At 38.2% G+C, this 19,047-nt stretch overlaps 1 protein-coding gene across 3 annotated transcripts in view; it reads left to right on the plus strand.

Moving 5' to 3' along the window:
- Positions 1–19,047, plus strand: part of LOC121515617 (unconventional myosin-Ic-like) — a 105,581-nt gene that overhangs the window by 77,686 nt on the left and 8,848 nt on the right. For all 3 annotated transcript variants that reach the window (XM_041796478.1, XM_041796495.1, XM_041796488.1), the window contains 14 exons: positions 985–1,083; positions 4,880–4,990; positions 6,050–6,121; positions 6,369–6,488; positions 7,558–7,631; positions 9,080–9,185; positions 11,561–11,641; positions 12,063–12,154; positions 12,321–12,415; positions 13,004–13,050; positions 13,152–13,232; positions 14,436–14,541; positions 17,580–17,697; positions 18,846–18,959. In XM_041796478.1, the coding sequence (XP_041652412.1) occupies positions 985–1,083; positions 4,880–4,990; positions 6,050–6,121; positions 6,369–6,488; positions 7,558–7,631; positions 9,080–9,185; positions 11,561–11,641; positions 12,063–12,154; positions 12,321–12,415; positions 13,004–13,050; positions 13,152–13,232; positions 14,436–14,541; positions 17,580–17,697; positions 18,846–18,959 (1,316 nt within the window). The remainder of the gene's footprint in view (positions 1–984; positions 1,084–4,879; positions 4,991–6,049; positions 6,122–6,368; positions 6,489–7,557; positions 7,632–9,079; positions 9,186–11,560; positions 11,642–12,062; positions 12,155–12,320; positions 12,416–13,003; positions 13,051–13,151; positions 13,233–14,435; positions 14,542–17,579; positions 17,698–18,845; positions 18,960–19,047) is intronic.

A 19,047-nucleotide genomic window follows, 5' to 3' on the forward strand; every position in this document is an offset into this window, starting at 1 on the left:
CATGTGTATGTTGAAGCAAGGTGTCAATTTGACACTTGTGAAGCTGATTTTCTGTCACTAGTGTGGTTTAGGAGGATTTTACGTGTGTATTTAGATGGGGCAGTGGATATTTAATAATTTTGTAGATGGAGATGTGTGAAAGGAGCTTCAGGCTTGATTTGAACCCTGCTTTGAGAACATCAGCCTTTGTACATGGATCACATGGTCATAACCACTAATCTACCAGCAAAGGAAACTGCAGTTTTTTGCACTGATGCACTGGTTAAATTTTCAACACTCAAGGTTTCCTCTTGAATCTGTGCCCTGCTCTGGGCTCGATATATTTTCCTGCTATTCGCCCTTTTTAATTGCATACCTGCTCTCTAAATTTGGCAAACCTTTGGATAAATATCAATTAAATTAGAATAAATTACCAGGAAAAAAAAAATTATGTCACATTGCCAAGACATGCAGTTACGTCCTGATAAAGCTTGTTTTTTCAGCAGCCTCTTTAAACCTGTAAATGAAAATAAACTCTCAGAGAATACTTAAGAAACCTCTCGTCTTACTCTCTCTGCCCTGTCAGAAGTCATTGGTCTGTACCGTCACAGTGTGTTTTGTGTGTGCATGTGTTTGTGTGTAAGTGTGTGTCCCAGTGGGAGTTCTGGTTAATAGGCTCTCAGTCTGAGACTCTCAGTGCAGCGGGAGCAACTTTCCTCAGGGGGCAAATCTGCCTTAAGGCGTGAGCTAAACCCTCCCCTCACTGAATGCACACCTCACACACAGCCACAGCTGCTGAGCAACAACACTTGCATGTTTGCACAAACAGGTGTTTACATCACATATAAACAGGTGTTTACACGTGAAGACATATTTACACATCACCTACTTAACCGAGTTTGTTCATAGCTGTACTCGGAAAAATAAACTGAAGTAGGCTGAGAGCTCAGGGTGAGATCAGAGTGGTTTAAGGTTTTCACATTGTTTATTTCTGTGTTTTTAAAGGGTAACTGTCCCAAAGTGAGCTCCATCAATGACCGCAGTGATTGGAAGGTGGTGAGGAAAGCTCTGAGTGTGATCGGTTTCAATGAGGATGAGGTGGAGGTGAGTCTTAACGCTGCGGAGTTATGACTGATGTGTTTGTTTTGTCACCCAGAGTAGCAACAATCTCAGGCTACCTTAAAACTTCTAGTTCACATGGCAGCTAGGTAAGCTTTATAAACCCTATTGTCATCTTACTTTATGTTCTCTTGGCATAATAGTTAAAAAAAACAAAAATCCTGCCCTAAGTTAGCTCCTTGATGAAGCATGTTCACGATTTTTATCCTAATGTTTATTTTTCATAAAGAACCAGACTCATCAAAAACTCGTCATAGATTTAAACATTTTCATCAGCCAAAGTAATTTAGGAGATATAAACATTGTTAAAATTGCCAGTAAAATTATTGGTGTTAAATTACCTGATGTGTCTACAACTTTTTGCTAGAGGGTAAAATCTAAGGCTCAGGACATCATACAGAGTTCTGGTCAAGGATATAATAGTTTTGGATTTTTCCATCCATCCATCCATTTCTATTTTCGTAATCCCATTAGGGGTCGTGGGGTGCTGGAGCCTATCCCAGCTGTCATTGGGCAAGAGGCAGGGTACACTTTAGACTGGTTGCCAGTCAACCGCAGGGCTGACATGTTGAGACAGACAACCAAGCACGCTCACACTCACACCTAGGGCCAATTTAGAGTGATCAACCTGATAAGTATGTCTTTGGTGGTGGGAGGAAGCCGGAGTACCCAGAGAGAACCCACGCATGCACGGGGAGAACATGCAAACTACACACACAGTTTTGGATTTTTCATTAGTTTTTATTTTTATTTCGTTTTCACTTTGTGTGTTCAATTTCAGTTTAGTTTTAATTAGTTTTTTCTGTTGGTTTTATTTTGCAAAAATGCTTCGTTGTAGTTTAGTTTTTATTAGTTTCAGTGTTAGTTTTAGGTTGTTGTTTTTTTTTCAGATACATGCCAGGGCTGATTGAACATCATACATTTTTAAAAGCACATTCAAACAGGCTACTTTTCACTTATTCATCTATTTAAAGATGATTTTTTAATACAACTCCAGACATAAAACTACCCCTATGTGAAGTCTTAACCAATCAAATCAGGTCATTTTACCCTCCCCACCTTGGGTGTAGGTGCCAGTCAGTATGGTTATGTCAAAGACTAAAACTAAGGATATTTTGTCTAGTTGGTTTTGTAAGCGCACTTTACAGTTTCAGTTAGTTTTAATTTTTTTGGTTAAGCTTAGTATTTATGTAGTTTCAGTTAAACTAAAATGGATTCACGTTTTACTTTTAGTTATTTAGTAAATTTTTAGTTTACCTTAACAACCTTGTTTCTGATCATCCTCTCCATGCTGAATTTGAGCCCCTATTCTCTGGCAGGAGATTCAGATTGCCAAAGGCTAAATCCAACAGGATGAAAGATTTGTTTATAACTAAAGCCATTACACAACTAAATTTGAATTGTAAAAATGAACAGTTAAGATGCATTTTTTTCACTACGAATGTAATGATGGTTCTGCCTTCAGTTGTCCTTCAAGTTACAGTATTTCTGTACTGAATTTGTGTGATTGTGTTCCTTATTGATTCATGTTTTTACTTGACTGCAAAGAAAATATGAGCTATAAAGTTGCTGAATACTTGTGTTAGCGAGTGGCAAATGGGTTAATAATGTTTTTTTCTTTGTTTCTCAACATGAAATATGACTTGATCTTGATTTGGATTATTAGTTTTCTTTGACTTTGTTGTCATTTTTAAATCAGGAATTGAATCAAATAAAAACAGAAGTCAGATTCCTAAAATTTAAATGGCGTATGACCAGGGATATGATAGTGCGTTAGGATAGAAATAGTGTGAAATCACTGTGACATCACAGGAACATGCCTAATATTCCTGTAGCTATAGGATAGCTACGTTAGACTTTATGTGGTTATGTTGTCTTTAGTTAATCTCTAAATGCTGTATCATGATGCTGTTGTTGTTTGCCATGCATTGTATCATATGTAATAAAATTGAATAGGATGTTAGTATATTGCATCACATCACATCATACTGTGACATTTCATTTCGTATCGTATCACGTCACATTACATTGCATCACATCATATGGTGTTGGACTGTAGATACTGCATGGCATCATGATGTATTATATCTTATTGTATCCTATTGCATCGAATCTTATACATCATATTGTATTGTGTCATACCACATTGCATTGGATTGTGTTGCATAAGACCTGTCACATCACTGGAATCACATTGCATTGTATCCTACTGTATTGTATTGCATGGTTTTGTATTGTGAGGTACCCTAAGAGCCCCGTTACTAGTAGCATTTCTAATTTTTTAGTAACTCTGCATGCTAACTCAGATCTTTTCAAATAAAAAAATCTTACACATCAGAGTCAGAGTAGGCAGCAGCACTTAACCCTTAACCACTAAAAGCTTTTTGAGCACCAATAGATGTTGCATAGATTGACATATTTACATATTTCACATTTTAGAGGCAGCCCTTCATGGCAGTACGACTCATATTACAATAAAAGGTTTAACTATAAACAACACTGTACTCCATGTCCAGACTTGTACTTGGTGGAAGTTTGAAAGTGTGTTACACAGTGTAATGTGGCTGTTATTAAGTGGTGAGAACTTGTTTGTGCTCAGCGTGGGAGTCCTCCAACATGTTCATGAGTCTGGGCCGGCTGCCAGAGCTTCTTAGATCTCACAGCTTTCGAGAGAAGAGCAGGTGTGAATGTGAGTGGTTCCAGTGTAATACTTACTGTACATGTCTGTCCTGTACAATTCTTAGCCTCTTAAAAAAAGAGCTGCCTGTGGCTGTGGGGAGTCTTTGTTGCGTAATCTTGGAAGAAAACAATCCTTAGATAGAATACAAAGGAATAAAGTTTGTGCAGGAAGCAGCTGAAGACCTTTTAAGAGATTGTATAAGTGGATGTTGGTTTTGCTTAGTCAGCAGACAGGCTGCATTCCTCAACACACTAATACCAGCATCTGGTATAATAATATACCGGTCGGTGTTGTTTTGGTAAAGTGGGTCATCTTACAATCTGAAGTTTTGCAGTTTGATCTTAGCTTCTGCAACTGAGAAAGGCTGAATGATGTTGAGAGAAACTGTGATATCTTTTCTCTCTGAATCATAAACATTACGATTTATTGTGAAATGAAAAATACAGTTACTAAGAATGTAGGACAACATTTAGTACAGGTTGAGTAACTTAAGAAATGCTGATATTAATTTCCTTAGGATTGGTGTTTAAGTATTATTTCTGAGTTGATTGATCAAATTTGGCAAAAACACCTAATAATTGATTGGTCCCGTTTGTTTTATTTATGTCATTACTCCAGTGATATGATACAATACGATGCAATGTGATACTTTCTTTCTGTCCCTGTAGGGAAATTTGTCTTTGACTTTGGTGTTGCTTTCATTATTATTTATTTTATTTTGTCGAGTTTGATCATTTTTTTTACTTAGATTTAGTAGACTCTAGGATTAGTGTAGTTCATTTATTTCTTTATATAGGATCAGAGTGCAGTGGTATTGATCTTCCATTCATGGGAAATGAAAGACATGGTTGCACCAGATTGAATCTGTACATCTTCTTTTGTGGCTGCTTTATCTGCTGAGTCATTCATACAGATAGCTTTGGCTGTAACTTCAGATCTGTTTTATCTTATCAAGCTGCAGTCTCTCATCTCTCTACCTTTGTCCTCACCCTCCTCCCTAATGTCTCCACTCTCCACCTCTTTTTACTGCTTATCTTTCTTTTTTTTCCTCTTGCCATCTCTTCCCTCCTTTAACCTCTTCTTTGTGTTTTGTCCATGTAGGAGCTGTTAAACATCATCGCCAGCGTGCTTCACCTGGGGAATGTGCAGTACGGCGGGGAAGAAGGCAACGCCTGCATTACCTCTGACACACAGATAAAGTACCTGGCCAGGGTAAGTTGCTGCACCAAGCAGGTTCATAAACCCTCTTAATATGCAGCAAGAGAGGTGGTGTTTTACAAAAGGCTCAGGCTTCTTCTTAATAGCCTTGTCATAGCTCCCAGCCCTGAAAGTGGAGATGAATATAAATCTTTATCTTTATACAGTATGCCAGCTAAAAAATAAGGAGCAAAATTAAGCAAACTAAATATTAACCAATAATTTTGCCCTGCAATTACTACACTTCAGTATTTGTTCAGACCACAGCTTACAGTGAGAACAGTTTAATCTTGCACATCATTCTGAAAAGCTTGTCAGTTCATACCACTGCAACCAAAGGAGATCATGCATTGTTTCCACAGCAATGATTGTGGTGCTTCTGTTTCCACTTCTGCGTTTCAGTTCTGTCTTTTAGCTGCATATAACTTGTACAATATGAATAAGGAAAGTGACAGAAAGTTTAGTTTAAAGTAGAAGTTTAAATTTTATTTTGTCAAAAAAGTAAAAACATAATAAACATAGATAATAAATTAACTTAAAGGATCCAGACTTTGTGCTGTACCTGAATATCCAAGGCTCTCAACCCTTATTTATGCTGCCAGCTTGATGCAGAAGATATCCCATCTTTTGTCAATTTTTCCAGGTTATTCCCAGAGCACTTTTGTCATTCAGAGGAATTGGTGTTGCCATGTATATGCAGAGAAAAAACACATTATGGGGACATTTGAGCTACAGTATATCCATTAATAAACACAGCGTGTTTATGCTCGCTCATGTCACACGCTGTAGGAATTGCTGGTGAATGACAGTGAGAAAGCCTCGTCGTTACACCCCCTTTAGAAGTGATGAACTTAGCTTTTGTACCAAAGCTAGAGAACACTACCTATGAAATAATCTGCACACTTCTATAGAAATGAAGGTCATGCTTTGATTATGACATTTTCTTACTTTCTCATTATACTTCATCAGACAGGCTCAACAGATTCCTTACTCAGAATGTGTGCATGTTTGCATGATTGGAAGTCATTTATTGGTGTTTGTTGAGGCTGTGCTAATGCTGTTGTGCTTTTCCAGTTGTTAGGGGTGAATGGGACGGTGCTGACGGAGGCACTCACACACAAGAAGATAATCGCCAAGGGAGAGGAGGTAGGTTTGGACACACGCTCATTGTCGAACAAGTGTGTGATAAGCAATTGTATACAAAGCTTTCCTGTCTGTGTAATGTCTGCTGTGGTTTAATTATATTGTAACTTGTTGGACTGTTGCTGCTGAACTCTGTGTAACACTGTTATTGTCTGTCTTGACTCGGCCCTCGTCCTTCCTCTGTGTGCTTGTTTTTCTGTGTCTCTCTGTGTGGGGTTTTTATGTGTTAATGTGTGTTTGTCTTGATCAGTTGATGAGCCCATTGAACCTGGAGCAGGCGTCATCGGCTCGGGATGCTTTGTCTAAAGCAGTGTACGGACGCACCTTCACCTGGCTTGTGAACAAGATCAACGCTTCACTGGCATACACGGTACTCAAATTAATTCTCTACAAAACACAGTCTTTCTCTAGTAGACTGATTCAGCAGAAAGCTACATAAAGGCTGTGATAGCAGCACCAATGGCTGCCAAACTTTCAATAAATGGCCTCCTGGTTGGTCAAAATATTTTCAGTTTTAACTCTTGCGGCCTAACTTTTTAAGGAAGTTAATCTGTGCTTAGCTTTCCTTCATTTTATGACTATAGAATATACACACACTTGCTACTTCATTAGGTACACCTGTTTAATTGTTATTAACACAGGTATCTAATCAGACAATGGCATTGCATTAACCAAATGCATTGAGGCATGAAGACATTGTCAAAACAATGTTCTGAAGTTCAAACTGAGCATCAGAATGAGTAAGAATGTTATTTAAGTGACTTTGAATGTGTTAATGTGCAGTTGAACAGGTAGCCTATTCCTAAGAAATTAGCTTGTAAGTGAATACAAATAAGTCCCAGGAGAAAACGTGGTGGAACTGCCCTTTAACTCATTCAAACTGCATTCTAAAACTATGTGTACAATGGTGAAATCAAACCATGGTAATATTTAATCTGTGGCAGCACAGAGCCACCTTGTGGACATTTATGCATTTACAAGGAGAACAAAACCCAACTCTAAATATTGTACATCACCATTAACTTCATTATCTTCTGAAGGGTCTCTTTACCGTGTCAGTTATTCCTAAAAAAAATAGCATTCTTTGTAATTGTTAATACTCTATATTTTGAAGGTGGTACCATTTTCTGTATGTCAGAGAAAATAAAAAAAATATGCTCATGAAATGTATTAATATAAGTAAACTGATGGGATTTTCATCAGTCAGTGACTGACTGAGAAGTGGTGGGACATTTTTATCTCTTTGTACAGATATTATATAGATATTGATAACTGTGTGAAACTTAGAGAGGCATGGTTAAAATTCCTCTCCCATTCTGAAACATCTCTTTTCAAGTCAAATTGTTATTAAACACTTAAGGTGTGTGTATTATTATAATATATTATAATATTAAAACATTTTACGGATGAAGATGACTTGAGTTCTGATTTTCTGACAGGATGACTCTTTCAAGAATTACTCTGTCATCGGCCTGCTGGATATCTACGGCTTTGAGGTCTTCCAGAACAACAGGTATGGATCTTATTGTGTTCAATCTGCAGCGTTGGAGCGAAAACAAAACTTAATCAGAGATAAATGTGCAATGTGTGATACAGGATTTACACTTTAAATGTTTTAAGTAGGGGCACTGATGGCTTAGTAGTCATGTCCATGCACGCATGTTCAGAGGTTGTTGTCTTTGAAGCAGGCAGTCTGGGTTTAAATACAACCTAAAGCTTCATCTCTCTCTTGCTGCTTTCCAGTTTCCTCTGTTGTGGCTCTCTAATGGAGGCTTGAAGCCCCTGAAAACTTAATTAAAAAAATGTTGACTAATTTGTTGAAGAAAAATCTTGGCATAAATAACAAACCACTGTGTACTTAAATTTTAAATAAAGCCTGCTTTTTATGCAATCAGTTAAGTTAAATCTGCCTATGCATTCGTAACAGTCCCCTTAATAAATGTTAATGCCATATGTTATTTGTTCAACCTCCATAAAGGCTTTTTTTTTTTTTTTTTTTTTTTTTAGATTAATACAGTATTGTAAAATATTACATTGTGATATAAGGATGTATTGTCTTACAGCCGTAAGTGTATGAGGTAAACTTCCTGACAATTTCCTGGGCTTTAATCCACATCTCATGGCTTTTATTTGTAGCAGGAGTTTTATGGTAAAATGAAGAAACTTCTTATATTGAAATGCAGGCTGATTTTTTTTTTTTTTTTTTTGGTTCTCAGAAAGTTGTTTCTAAGACCATAACTCAACCTCTTTCTGTATCTTACAGTGTTAATGTTACCCATGTGTTGAATGCCATTGCATGCCATGTTGTCAGAATAATGAAGCAGAGATAGCAGGCACAGCAACATTGTCTCACACAGTAATGGCAGTCAGTGTGTTAACATGCAGGTCAAGCTACTGTTATAGTGCAATTAGGGTTCTTTTAGCAGTATTGAAGCATGGGAGGGAACTGATTTATTGAATTTTTTCTAGGTGGTAATGTTTCTCCTTCCAGGTTGTTACTTTTTGACCAACCCCCGGGGCAACCTGGCTGACAAATTGGCAAGCAGTAAAGCAGGTTAAACAGTGAAAGTGTGGACAACTTTACAGCATACAGACTCTTTACTTTCTCTTTGGTACAAATAAGGTGATGAATGCTTTCCCTCTAGCTTATGGTGTTAAGTGACTACAGTGTTACTCCTGCTACGATTAGCATTTCTGCTGCTCAGTCGGTCAAAGCCAAGCATGAAAACTGTTAAGCATTAGCAGGATACCGAGACCATTTTTCATCTGTCTGAGGCCCAGACTAGCAAGATTAAACCAGCCCCCAACTACGTTATCTGTAGTTTTAGTAAGACTTCTGGAAACTTAGATAAGTACAGTTCTAGTCAGACAAAAGTGTTTTCATTTTTTCAAAAAAATCCAGGTAGAGTACTTGGTCTTCTTTTTTTAATTCAGATGTATGCTTTTGTTGTTGTGTTTCAGCTTTGAGCAATTCTGCATCAACTACTGTAACGAGAAGCTGCAGCAGCTCTTCATCGAACTCACCCTCAAGTCTGAACAGGAGGAATATGAGGCTGAAGGCATCACGGTCAGCTATAGTTTTCTGTAGTCTCAATTGTATCATTTTTTATTGTTTCACATTCATCATTCTATGTTTTGTTTTACTTTCTTCCTCTTGTTCTGTCTTCTTCTGTCTGTACATCTTTAATAATACTCATAGTGGTACTTTAGTGTTGTCTTTATCAAAATGGCAGTTGCACAGGGAGAGCTAATCATACAGAGTATCCATCATTGTTAATGTGCAGGTGAAAAAGAATCAGGCTACCTTTTGTGTTTATTCCTTTTTATTTTTTTGGCTTACAAAGAATGAGACATTATTGGTGTCTATGTGTTTCTTCTGGCTAACTGAATGTTTACCTAAACTAAATAACAGATTAATGACTTAATGCAAAATCATCCAATTATTCGCTCCGACTGTGCTGTTTTGACACTTTCCCCTCCATAATCAGCTTATCTCTCCTCTCTTATTATCAGTTTAGGCTTCACAAGGAGCTCGTAATGTGATTGTAGCTGCAGTCGTGTTTACCAATTTGAAATCAGTGATTTAATTTACCTCTGCTGAGGCTTTCACTTAAAGTGATTCACAGTAAGTGCACCTATTTTAGGGCATGCTGCCACGTTTGCACTGGTTTGTCAGAGTTATTATGAATTTCATTCATTCACAGTTAAAATCTAAAGTGGTACTTAGGGAAATTACATGTCTATAATATTGAAAGATTTAGAATTTTCTCTCACAGCTGCTCTCTTTGTGTTTTTGCTTCATTTTTATTCATCATATTTATGTTCTGTTTTGTGTGCTAGTAACAAGGGTCTGTTGTGATAAGTCTGATAAAAATTCACTGGTCAGAGAGCAGGTTGTGGGAGAAACTTGGAGTCACCTCTCAAAGAGCCCATTATGATGTGACATCAGGGCTGTGGGCTGCCCTCTCCTCGTCCTCTCTGTGGAAATGATGTCCCTGTCAGTGCGAACATTAGCTAAACCTCACTGTGTTCATGTGTGTCACATATGAGTGGGTGAGCAGCACGTCTGTGTGCCAGGATGCCAGAGATTCTGTACATAACGGTCATCAAAACAGCTCAGAATAGATATAATTGTTATAGCTTTAGTCTGAAAAAATTGGCAGAGTTTATATTCCAGATGTTAATATGCTGTATACAAACAGCGTTGTTTATAATGTTCCAAAAGCAAATATTCATCTATATGCAGATAATACTGTTTTCTATTGCTCCGCTTCTACATAACACTGGACTCTCTGTCCCTAACAAGAGGCCTTTTATACTGTGCAGGACAATTTTATGAGTTAAAATAGATTCTTTATGCTGATATGAAAAAACATGTGACGTGTACAGTCTCAAAGAAATTAGTTTTTTATGTCTTTTTCAAAACAACAAGGTTTTTCTTCTATTTTTAGCTCAGATGTATACTTTCTCCTTAACCTTGTGTTTGCATCTGTCCAGCTGCCTCATGAGTGTTCTTGTGCATGAACTTGCCAAGTAGCAATGTGTGTTACTGGAGAACACCACTAGAGGGCACACAGGAGAGCTCAGGCTGTATACAACCACCTGATGTGTGGGATGTAAACTACAAAAATGGAGACAATCCATGTGGTTACTACAGTGTTAATTCTAGTACCATAATAACATAACAAACACCAATTATTAATATTAATATTAGATCAAATCAAACTGAAGACGAGTAAGGCTAACATGCTGTGTTTCTACAACACTTTCCTCCTTGTGTGGATGCAAGAGCCCAGTATTTGGGTTCAATGAGCAACCGTGTTAAATGATGACTTCCAGCTGATTGCTTTCGTAGATGATGTTATTAAAGCAGATTTTGAAAGAGGAGAGCTTCAAACTAAATACCTAGTGTGTAGCTTTTCATTGCAATGTAAAAATACACTCATTAGATATGTATTAGATTGGGCTGGTCTGCATTGACCACTCACAGGCAGTATGACTGGCATGTCCTTTTTAATAAGGCTATACTTAATACGCTTCCCTCATACTTGTTTGATTAATCTGAAAAATGTTGAAAGCTACAGTCCATGAGCTATTCCTATTTTTTTGTCATCCCCCCAAAAAGTGCAGCTTAAAATAGGGATAGAAAGTTTCGGGTGCACTCCCCTACAGGAGGATTCAGGTCTAGGGAAGCCTGTCTTTTCACAATAACATTTAATTTTGTGGTTGAATTATTGAATTACTTATTACTTGAATTACTTATCTAAATAAAGTTGAATTGAAATAAATGTTCTATCAGTCTTAACACCACAGTTCAGGTAAATGTACAGAAATAACTTAGTGAAAAGCCTTGGGAACAGCTCTGTGAGTTCAGATAAGACTAATCAATACACACATAGGACTTTATTTCTCTTAGGTAATTAAATGCTTGCTTGTGTGCAGTGGGAGCCGGTGCATTACTTCAACAACAAGATCATCTGTGACCTGGTGGAAGAGAAGTTCAAAGGCATCATCTCCATTCTGGTGAGGAGAAACAGAGAAAATAGGGAATCACTTTCTGAATTCATAGTGGATGTGGAGTGAAGTTTCTATTGAATAGAGTCCATAATATTAAAGAAGTAAGCAGCAGTGGTGGGTGGGGCTGAGCAGCTCTTCTCTACTCTTCATGTTTTTTGTTATAGTTTGGTTGAGCGCTCCCTGGTGGTGGAATTTACTTGATGTGCTTCTAACAAGAAAGTGAATAAATTTCAAAGCAAAGATTTTTGAAGTAGTCCTTTAATGTACAGTAATGACAATGTCAAAATGCCAAAATCATCTTTAGAAATATTTAAGTCATAGCACCGGCAGCTTGAATTTGTCATTCACTTTGCCAAAGTCTGTGATGTTGAGATGTATCCTGTTTTAAAATGGATTGCTGCTCTTTTTGTCTGTCCTTCTCTCTCAGGATGAGGAGTGTCTGAGACCCGGTGACGCCAGTGATTTAACCTTCCTGGAGAAGCTGGAGGACACACTAGGAGGACACCCGCACTTTGTCACGTCAGTCTGAGTCCTTCTCCTGTCTATAAAACTCCTACAAGGCTGCAGTTTACCAGCCAGAAGTTTGTCTGAAAAATGATTTGTGGTTTCAGATTTTAAGATATTTATCTTGTCTGCTGCCCATTGGCTCATATATCCATGCTGACTGCTGTATTTTTACCTGCAGTCACAAGCTGGCCGATGGAAAGACCCGGAAGGTAATGGGCCGTGATGAATTCAGACTGCTACACTACGCTGGAGAAGTCAACTACAATGTCAATGGTGTGTTTGCATGATTTTTTTGTTTTGTTAATTCCTTTAATACATGCATAACATTTTTTTTTTAAATCTGGGCAAGTTGTATTTAAAATTTCCTGAGTTGCTTTGAACAGGGACTGTTTAGCAGGGACAAACAAAGTTTATGAGGTGACTTGCAAAATTCACAAAATCAAAATTTGTATTGATATTTCAATAAGGATATGAAATCTAAAATGGCAGCAATGTTATGCTGCACAACAAGGATGTCATTTGTTTCACAGTGGTTCCTGTGGCATAACTTCTGACTATGTTTGATGGAGCATGTGCTACTAAATGCATTTTATACTTAATTTATCAAGACATGAAGGGAGTTGTGAAGGAAGTTTAGAGTTTTTAGCAGTATCAGAGTGTGATAAAAGGGGAGTGGGTGAGTAAAAGAGGGAGGTTTCTTACAACTAAAAAACACCCTATTTTTGTAACCCTTTTTAATATGAAATGTTTTTTGATATCTTGACTAAAACATATTCTTTGAAGCAATAGGATTTTTTCTGAGTACAGCTATAGTTTGGTCAGTACATTGTTGCATGATTAAACCTGCTTTCTGTCTCACAGGATTTTTGGACAAGAACAACGACCTGCTCTTCAGGAACCTCAAAGAGGTGGGTTTAAAATGACGTTAAAAGATTAAACTCAGTAAGATGAGGGTGATGAAGATGATGTTTAGAAAGTGGTTTAAAATGTTGTTTTTGTTTGTTTGCAGGTGATGTGCATGTCAGAAAACAAGATCCTGAACCAGTGTTTTGACAGAGAGGAGCTGAGTGACAAGAAACGCCCCGACACGGTGAGATACCCGTCTGTGTGTTTGCTCTTTTCAACCTGAGAATAAACTGTAAATAGGAAACGGATATGATGTTGCCTAGAAGGTTCTTCCTGTGTTTTTTCCCGGCCACTTTTCTTTGACTTCATTTAAAAACACAAGCGGCACATCTGGTATAGGAAAATGAAGCAAATACAGGGGAGAAAAGACTGCGGAGGTAAAGCTGGATTGACACAGCAATGCGTGATTCTGATTTTTTTTCTCACAGGCAAGATAAACAGTAAGGATGAATAAGATCAGATCCACATGGCTTGTGCTGTTCACACTGTCATTAAAATCGGATCAGAGTAAAAAGAAATTAGGTATGTACCTAAACCTAAGGGGTTTTGCCTGTATTTATCAAAACTTAGCAAATCCATCAGTCATCAGACACTCTACACTCTTTTTATTTGACAACTTGTCTAACTTTATTTCATCACTACTGTTTAATATGTCTGTAATCCAGAATTTATGACAAAATATGCTGCCACACCATTAAACCAGTAAGATTTCTACCAACTGCAAAACCACCCAGCCATGGCCCATCCCTATACTTTCACTGCCCTGCAGTGGTTTACCTCAAAGTGACTTAAAACCATCAGGCACTAAATCTAGTTTAGTTTTCTTTCATTATTTTCCATGATTGCCCTTACAGTGACAAATGTTTTGTTTCTGTACATGATCTGTGAGAGAGTGAATAAATAAAAGAAGGGACAAATCAATAACAGAATGCCGTAAATATGTATCCGAACATAGTTTCCCACAAATAAACAAATAGCGATGTGTTTCCCCTCTGCAGTGAGGAGTGGGACGTCTAACAGGGATTCTCTGCAGCCTCCCGCTCACTGAGGAATGCCCTGACACTTGTGTGCCCTTCTCTCTCTCTCTCTCTCTCCCTCTCTCTCTCTCTCTCTCTCTCTCTCTCTCTCTCTCTCTCTCTCTCTCTCTCTCACATACACTCAGTTGAACAGGGTGCTATCACAGTCCCAGTCCTCCACACTGAGCCTAGTGTTCAGCCTGTCCTGACTCTGCTTGCGTCGCTCCGCTGAGGTCATCATCGTCCGTCTGCAGGCTTCGATAGCTAACACACTCTCTTCAGTGTCTACCTCCGGCTCCTGACCGCCCTACATCTTACCTTCTTCTCTTCTTAACCTTCTTTCCTCTCTCTGTTTGTGTCTGCCCCTTCAGGCAGCCACACAGTTCAAAGCAAGTCTGGCGAAACTCATGGAGATCCTCATGTCGAAGGAGCCGTCGTATGTCCGCTGCATCAAGCCCAATGACTCCAAACAAGCAGGTATGAAGCTGTGATTTTCTGCTCTACACTCTGCAAAATGAGGATAGAGAAGAGCTTTTGGTATCCTATCACAGCTATCAGATATCAGATTGAAACATAATTAACATGATAAGATCAGGAATAACAGAAAATTACTCAATTCAGAAACCCAAAGCTGACTAGAATGTGTAAACCTAAATTCGTTTGAAGGGCATTATAATGAATACAAACTTTATGATTATCTTGGAGAACTTTCTCATCTGTCATCTTCATTTTACTCTTGATGTGTGGGTTAGTTGGCAGTCATTCCCTGTCATAGATGTTCTTGGAATGGAGATGGATTTTTCTTTAATTCTGGTGAGGCCAGTTAGCAGTTGGTATTAAACAGTTCAGAGGCAAGATTTACTTTTTCCATATGATGGTAATTGTTTACAGAAACATATAAGTCATTGTTACAATAGCGTTCATGGGAGCTGATTTGTCATCAGCATGGACAAAGTTTCACCTGTTTCTTGGTGTCCAGAGTGTATGCACCAAATCCTGCTGATACATGATTGGTCAATAAAGCTTACACAACAAATGTACTACAACAAAAAACTGAAGACTTATCAAAGTGAACATCATGACCTTAGCGTAAAGGTTAAGTTACATTTTTGATGCAATTTAACAGAAAATATTTGTAAATATATTTTTGTCTACAGGTGCATCTCAGTAAATTAGAATATCAACAAAAAGATGATTTATTTCAGAAGTTCAATTCAAAAAGTGAAGCTTGTATATTATATAGATTCATTAAACACAGACTGATATATTTCAAGCATTTATTTCCTTTAGTTTTGATGATTATGGCAGCTAGAGGAAACCCAAAATTATTGTGGAAAAGTCTGGATCAGTAGCCTACACAATAATGGGGAAGACTGCTGACTTGACAGATGTCCAGAAGACGATCATTGATGCCCCGCACATGGAGGGTAAGACACAAAAGGTCGTTACTAAAGAAGCTGGCTGTTCAGAGCTGTTTCCAAGCACATTTACTGAAAGTTGAATGGAAGGAAATAAAGTGTGAAAAAAAACAAAATAGGTGCACAAGCAACAGGGATAACCGATCACAGCCTTGAGAGGATTGTGAAACAAAGCCAATTCAAGAAATTGGGGGAGCTTTACAAGAAGTTGACTGTAGCTGGTGCCAGCTCTTCAGGAGCCACCACGCACAGATGTATCAGGGACATGGACTACAACTGTCACATTCCTCATGTCAAGCCACTCTTGAACCAGAGACAACTTCAGAAGCATCTTACCAGGGCTAAGGACAAAAAGGACTGGACTGTTGCTCAGTGGTCCAAAGTCCTCTTTTCAGATGAAAGTACATGTGGCATTTCATTTGGAAATCAAGGTCCCAGAGTCTAAAGAGAGGAGAGGACCAGAATCCAGGATGCTTGAGGTCCAAGTAAATTTTCCACAGTAAGTTTTGGTTTCGGGAGCCATGTCGTCTGCTGGTGTTGGTCTGCTGTGTTTTATCAGGTCCAAGGTCAGCACAGCTGTCTACCAGGAAGTTTTAGAGAACTTCATGCTTCCCTCTGCTGACCAGCTTTATGGAGACGCTGATTTTATTTTTCAGTACCTAGTTTAAGGATCATGGTATCCCTGTGCTTGATTGGCCAGCAAACTAGCCTGACCTGAACCCCATAGAGAATCTCTGGGGTATTGTGAAGAGGAAGATGCGAGCAACCAGACCCAACAACACACAAGAGCTGAAGGCCACTGTTAGAGCATATCACTTCAGCAGTGCCACACACTGATCATTTCTATGCCACGCTACATGCTGCAATAATTCATGCAAAATGAGCCTTGACCAACTATAGAGTGCTATGCACGTTCATACTTTTCAGTGGTCCAACATTTCTGTTAAAAATATTTTTTATTGGTTTTAAGTAATACTGTAATTATCTGATATCCTGAATTTTGGGTTTCCATTAGCTGCCATAATCACCAAAATAAATTAAATAATTACTTGAAATCTATGTAATGAACTGTATGAGTCTCACTTTTTGAATTGAATTGCTAAAGTGAATCATCTTTTTGATGATATTCTAATTTACTGAGAGGCTTCTGTACAACGGCCCAAAGAGCTGACATTAGACAGGTAATTTAAAGCAACAATATGCAGGATTTTTGCAATGACTGGTCCTTTGATGGAGCTGCATGGCAGGGCAAGGGTTGCTGTGTTGCCTCACAGCAAGAAGATCCCTGGTTCACTTCCTGGTCAGTGCTTTTCTGTGTAGGGTTTTCAAGCTTGGGTTCTTTCCGGGTACTCCGGCTTCCTCCCACCACCAAAAACATACTCATTGGGTTAATAGGTTGTTTTAATGATCAGTAGAACACGTATACCTAATAAAGTGGCTGGTGAGTGTGTGAATGGCATCTTAAACATGTGGAAAACATAACCCACTTCCTTTCAGGTGTGTTTGATTGATTGATTATCCTTGGCAGCCTGGATGTTAATTTTTAAATTGATTTAATGTCCTTCTTTGGTAATTCCTGTTTGCTCTTTTTCTTTTCATGGTTGTTAATTTAACATCCTTTGTTGTATGTTTAATTAGAGGTATACTATCTGAATTTGCACACCACAGAAATAATCCTTAATGTTGAGTTTTTTAAAAGTTTTTTGAGTTTCAATGGTTTTGGCTTTTATTTGCCTTCCTACCCTACAACAGTTTTGTCTGTATGACCCCAGCCTAATGGGACAGTTTTTGTAAACACAGGTTTAACATCTAAGCACATACGAGGAACCAGTGATCCTCCAAAAACATCATGCTAATCCTGATCTGCAGCTAATTCCAACCCAAACATTTTGCTTTCAGCTGCATGACTCTCGTGTGGTCGTCAGTTTATCGGGCTGGCCTTTGTTTCTCTCCACAGTTGGCCTTTTGTGTGACTTTCACACTGTTTCTCTGTCCTCTGTCACTCCTACTGCTGATGTTTAGCATTTTCTGGTTTTCTCTGGTTCATTTTGCTCCAAATGACTTTACATTTATGCTCTCTGTCTCTCCTTGTCTCAGGTCGATTTGACGATGTACTGATCCGTCACCAGGTCAAGTATCTGGGGTTGATGGAGAACCTGAGGGTGAGGAGGGCTGGCTTTGCTTACAGACGGCGCTATGAAGTCTTCCTTCAGAGGTGATCAGCTATAATCACATAAAAACACTAAACAAAAGAATGTATTTGCCCTGGCCTATGAATAACTCACCCCTCCCGCCTGTTTGGGGGAAGTTTTGCTGAAAGTCAAAAGTGAAGGCAGTCAGACACTGTTTATTTATGTATAATAATTTTCTAGGCATACACAGCTGGTAAAAATAGGTACATCTGCATTTCAGGACTGGAAAATCTCAAGCACTGCTGACATGATTTTTATCTGGAGACAAATTATTTGTAGAGATTTCCTCTACCTAAAAACCAAACCACAGGAATGTGACTGGTTAAAACCGTGAACAAAGCAGAATTGGATTAAAAACCAGGATGTCTGGAGGGAATGCAGGAAGAACCACTGCTAGCCTGTATAGTGATAGTGAAGTTCTTTAGTTTTTACATTTCATGAAGTTTAACCAGGATTTGAGCACAACAGCTAACCATAAATGGGCTGATTAGCAGCTTTAAAAATTAATGATTCTCTAAATATTTATGCTTTTGAAAATTTCATATTAAAAGTCAAATAATTACAATGCATGTATAAAGTCCTGAGCACCCAACATTTGGTCATTTCACATGTTTTTATTAACAGAAACTGCAATATGTATTATCCCGGTTTGTGATTATGGCTTGCAGTGACTTGGCACTTGTGATTGCCCTACAGATGTTTTTATTTTGATTTCATGGCTTGTTCTTCTGTTGAGCTGTCATTTGTGTCTACTATATACACACTAACCCCTTTACCTAACAGAAGCTTCTATTGATAAAGATAAATAAAGTGAATTGAATTAAATCAAACTCCTGGATGCTATCTACATTTCACAAATACATTGCTGCCATTTCCAATGAATTTGTGCAATTTAAAAAATGTTGTCCCTGTCATGGCAAAAAAAAATATGACTGAATCTGTTGTTTTATTGAAGCTGTGGCACTTTTAGATATTATGAATTATTAGAATATTGGAGATCTTATTGATTTAAACATATTATAAAAAAGCATAAACAAAGTTGGCAATCTTGAGGCTCAACATGAGGCACATGCTAGCTGATATAAGTGCTGGGAAAAAAACAACAACTTGAATGTGAATCAGTTCAGCCTTAAAATTTAATTCAACATGTGTGTTTTTTTTATGTGTTCAGGTACAAGTCTCTGTGTCCCGACACGTGGCCAAACTGGGATGGGAAACTTGCGGATGGAGTTGCCACATTGGTCAAACACCTGGGATACAAGCCTGAGGAGTACAAACTGGGCAGGTCAGAAAATGATGTTTGATAACTTTTTCAGACTTTGGCTAAAACACCTTTTCTTCCCTCCATTGCATCTTTACATTTGTGATTTCCC

The sequence above is a fragment of the Cheilinus undulatus genome, linkage group 2 (assembly GCF_018320785.1).
Source record: "Cheilinus undulatus linkage group 2, ASM1832078v1, whole genome shotgun sequence".
Classification (NCBI taxonomy): Eukaryota; Metazoa; Chordata; class Actinopteri; order Labriformes; family Labridae; genus Cheilinus; species Cheilinus undulatus.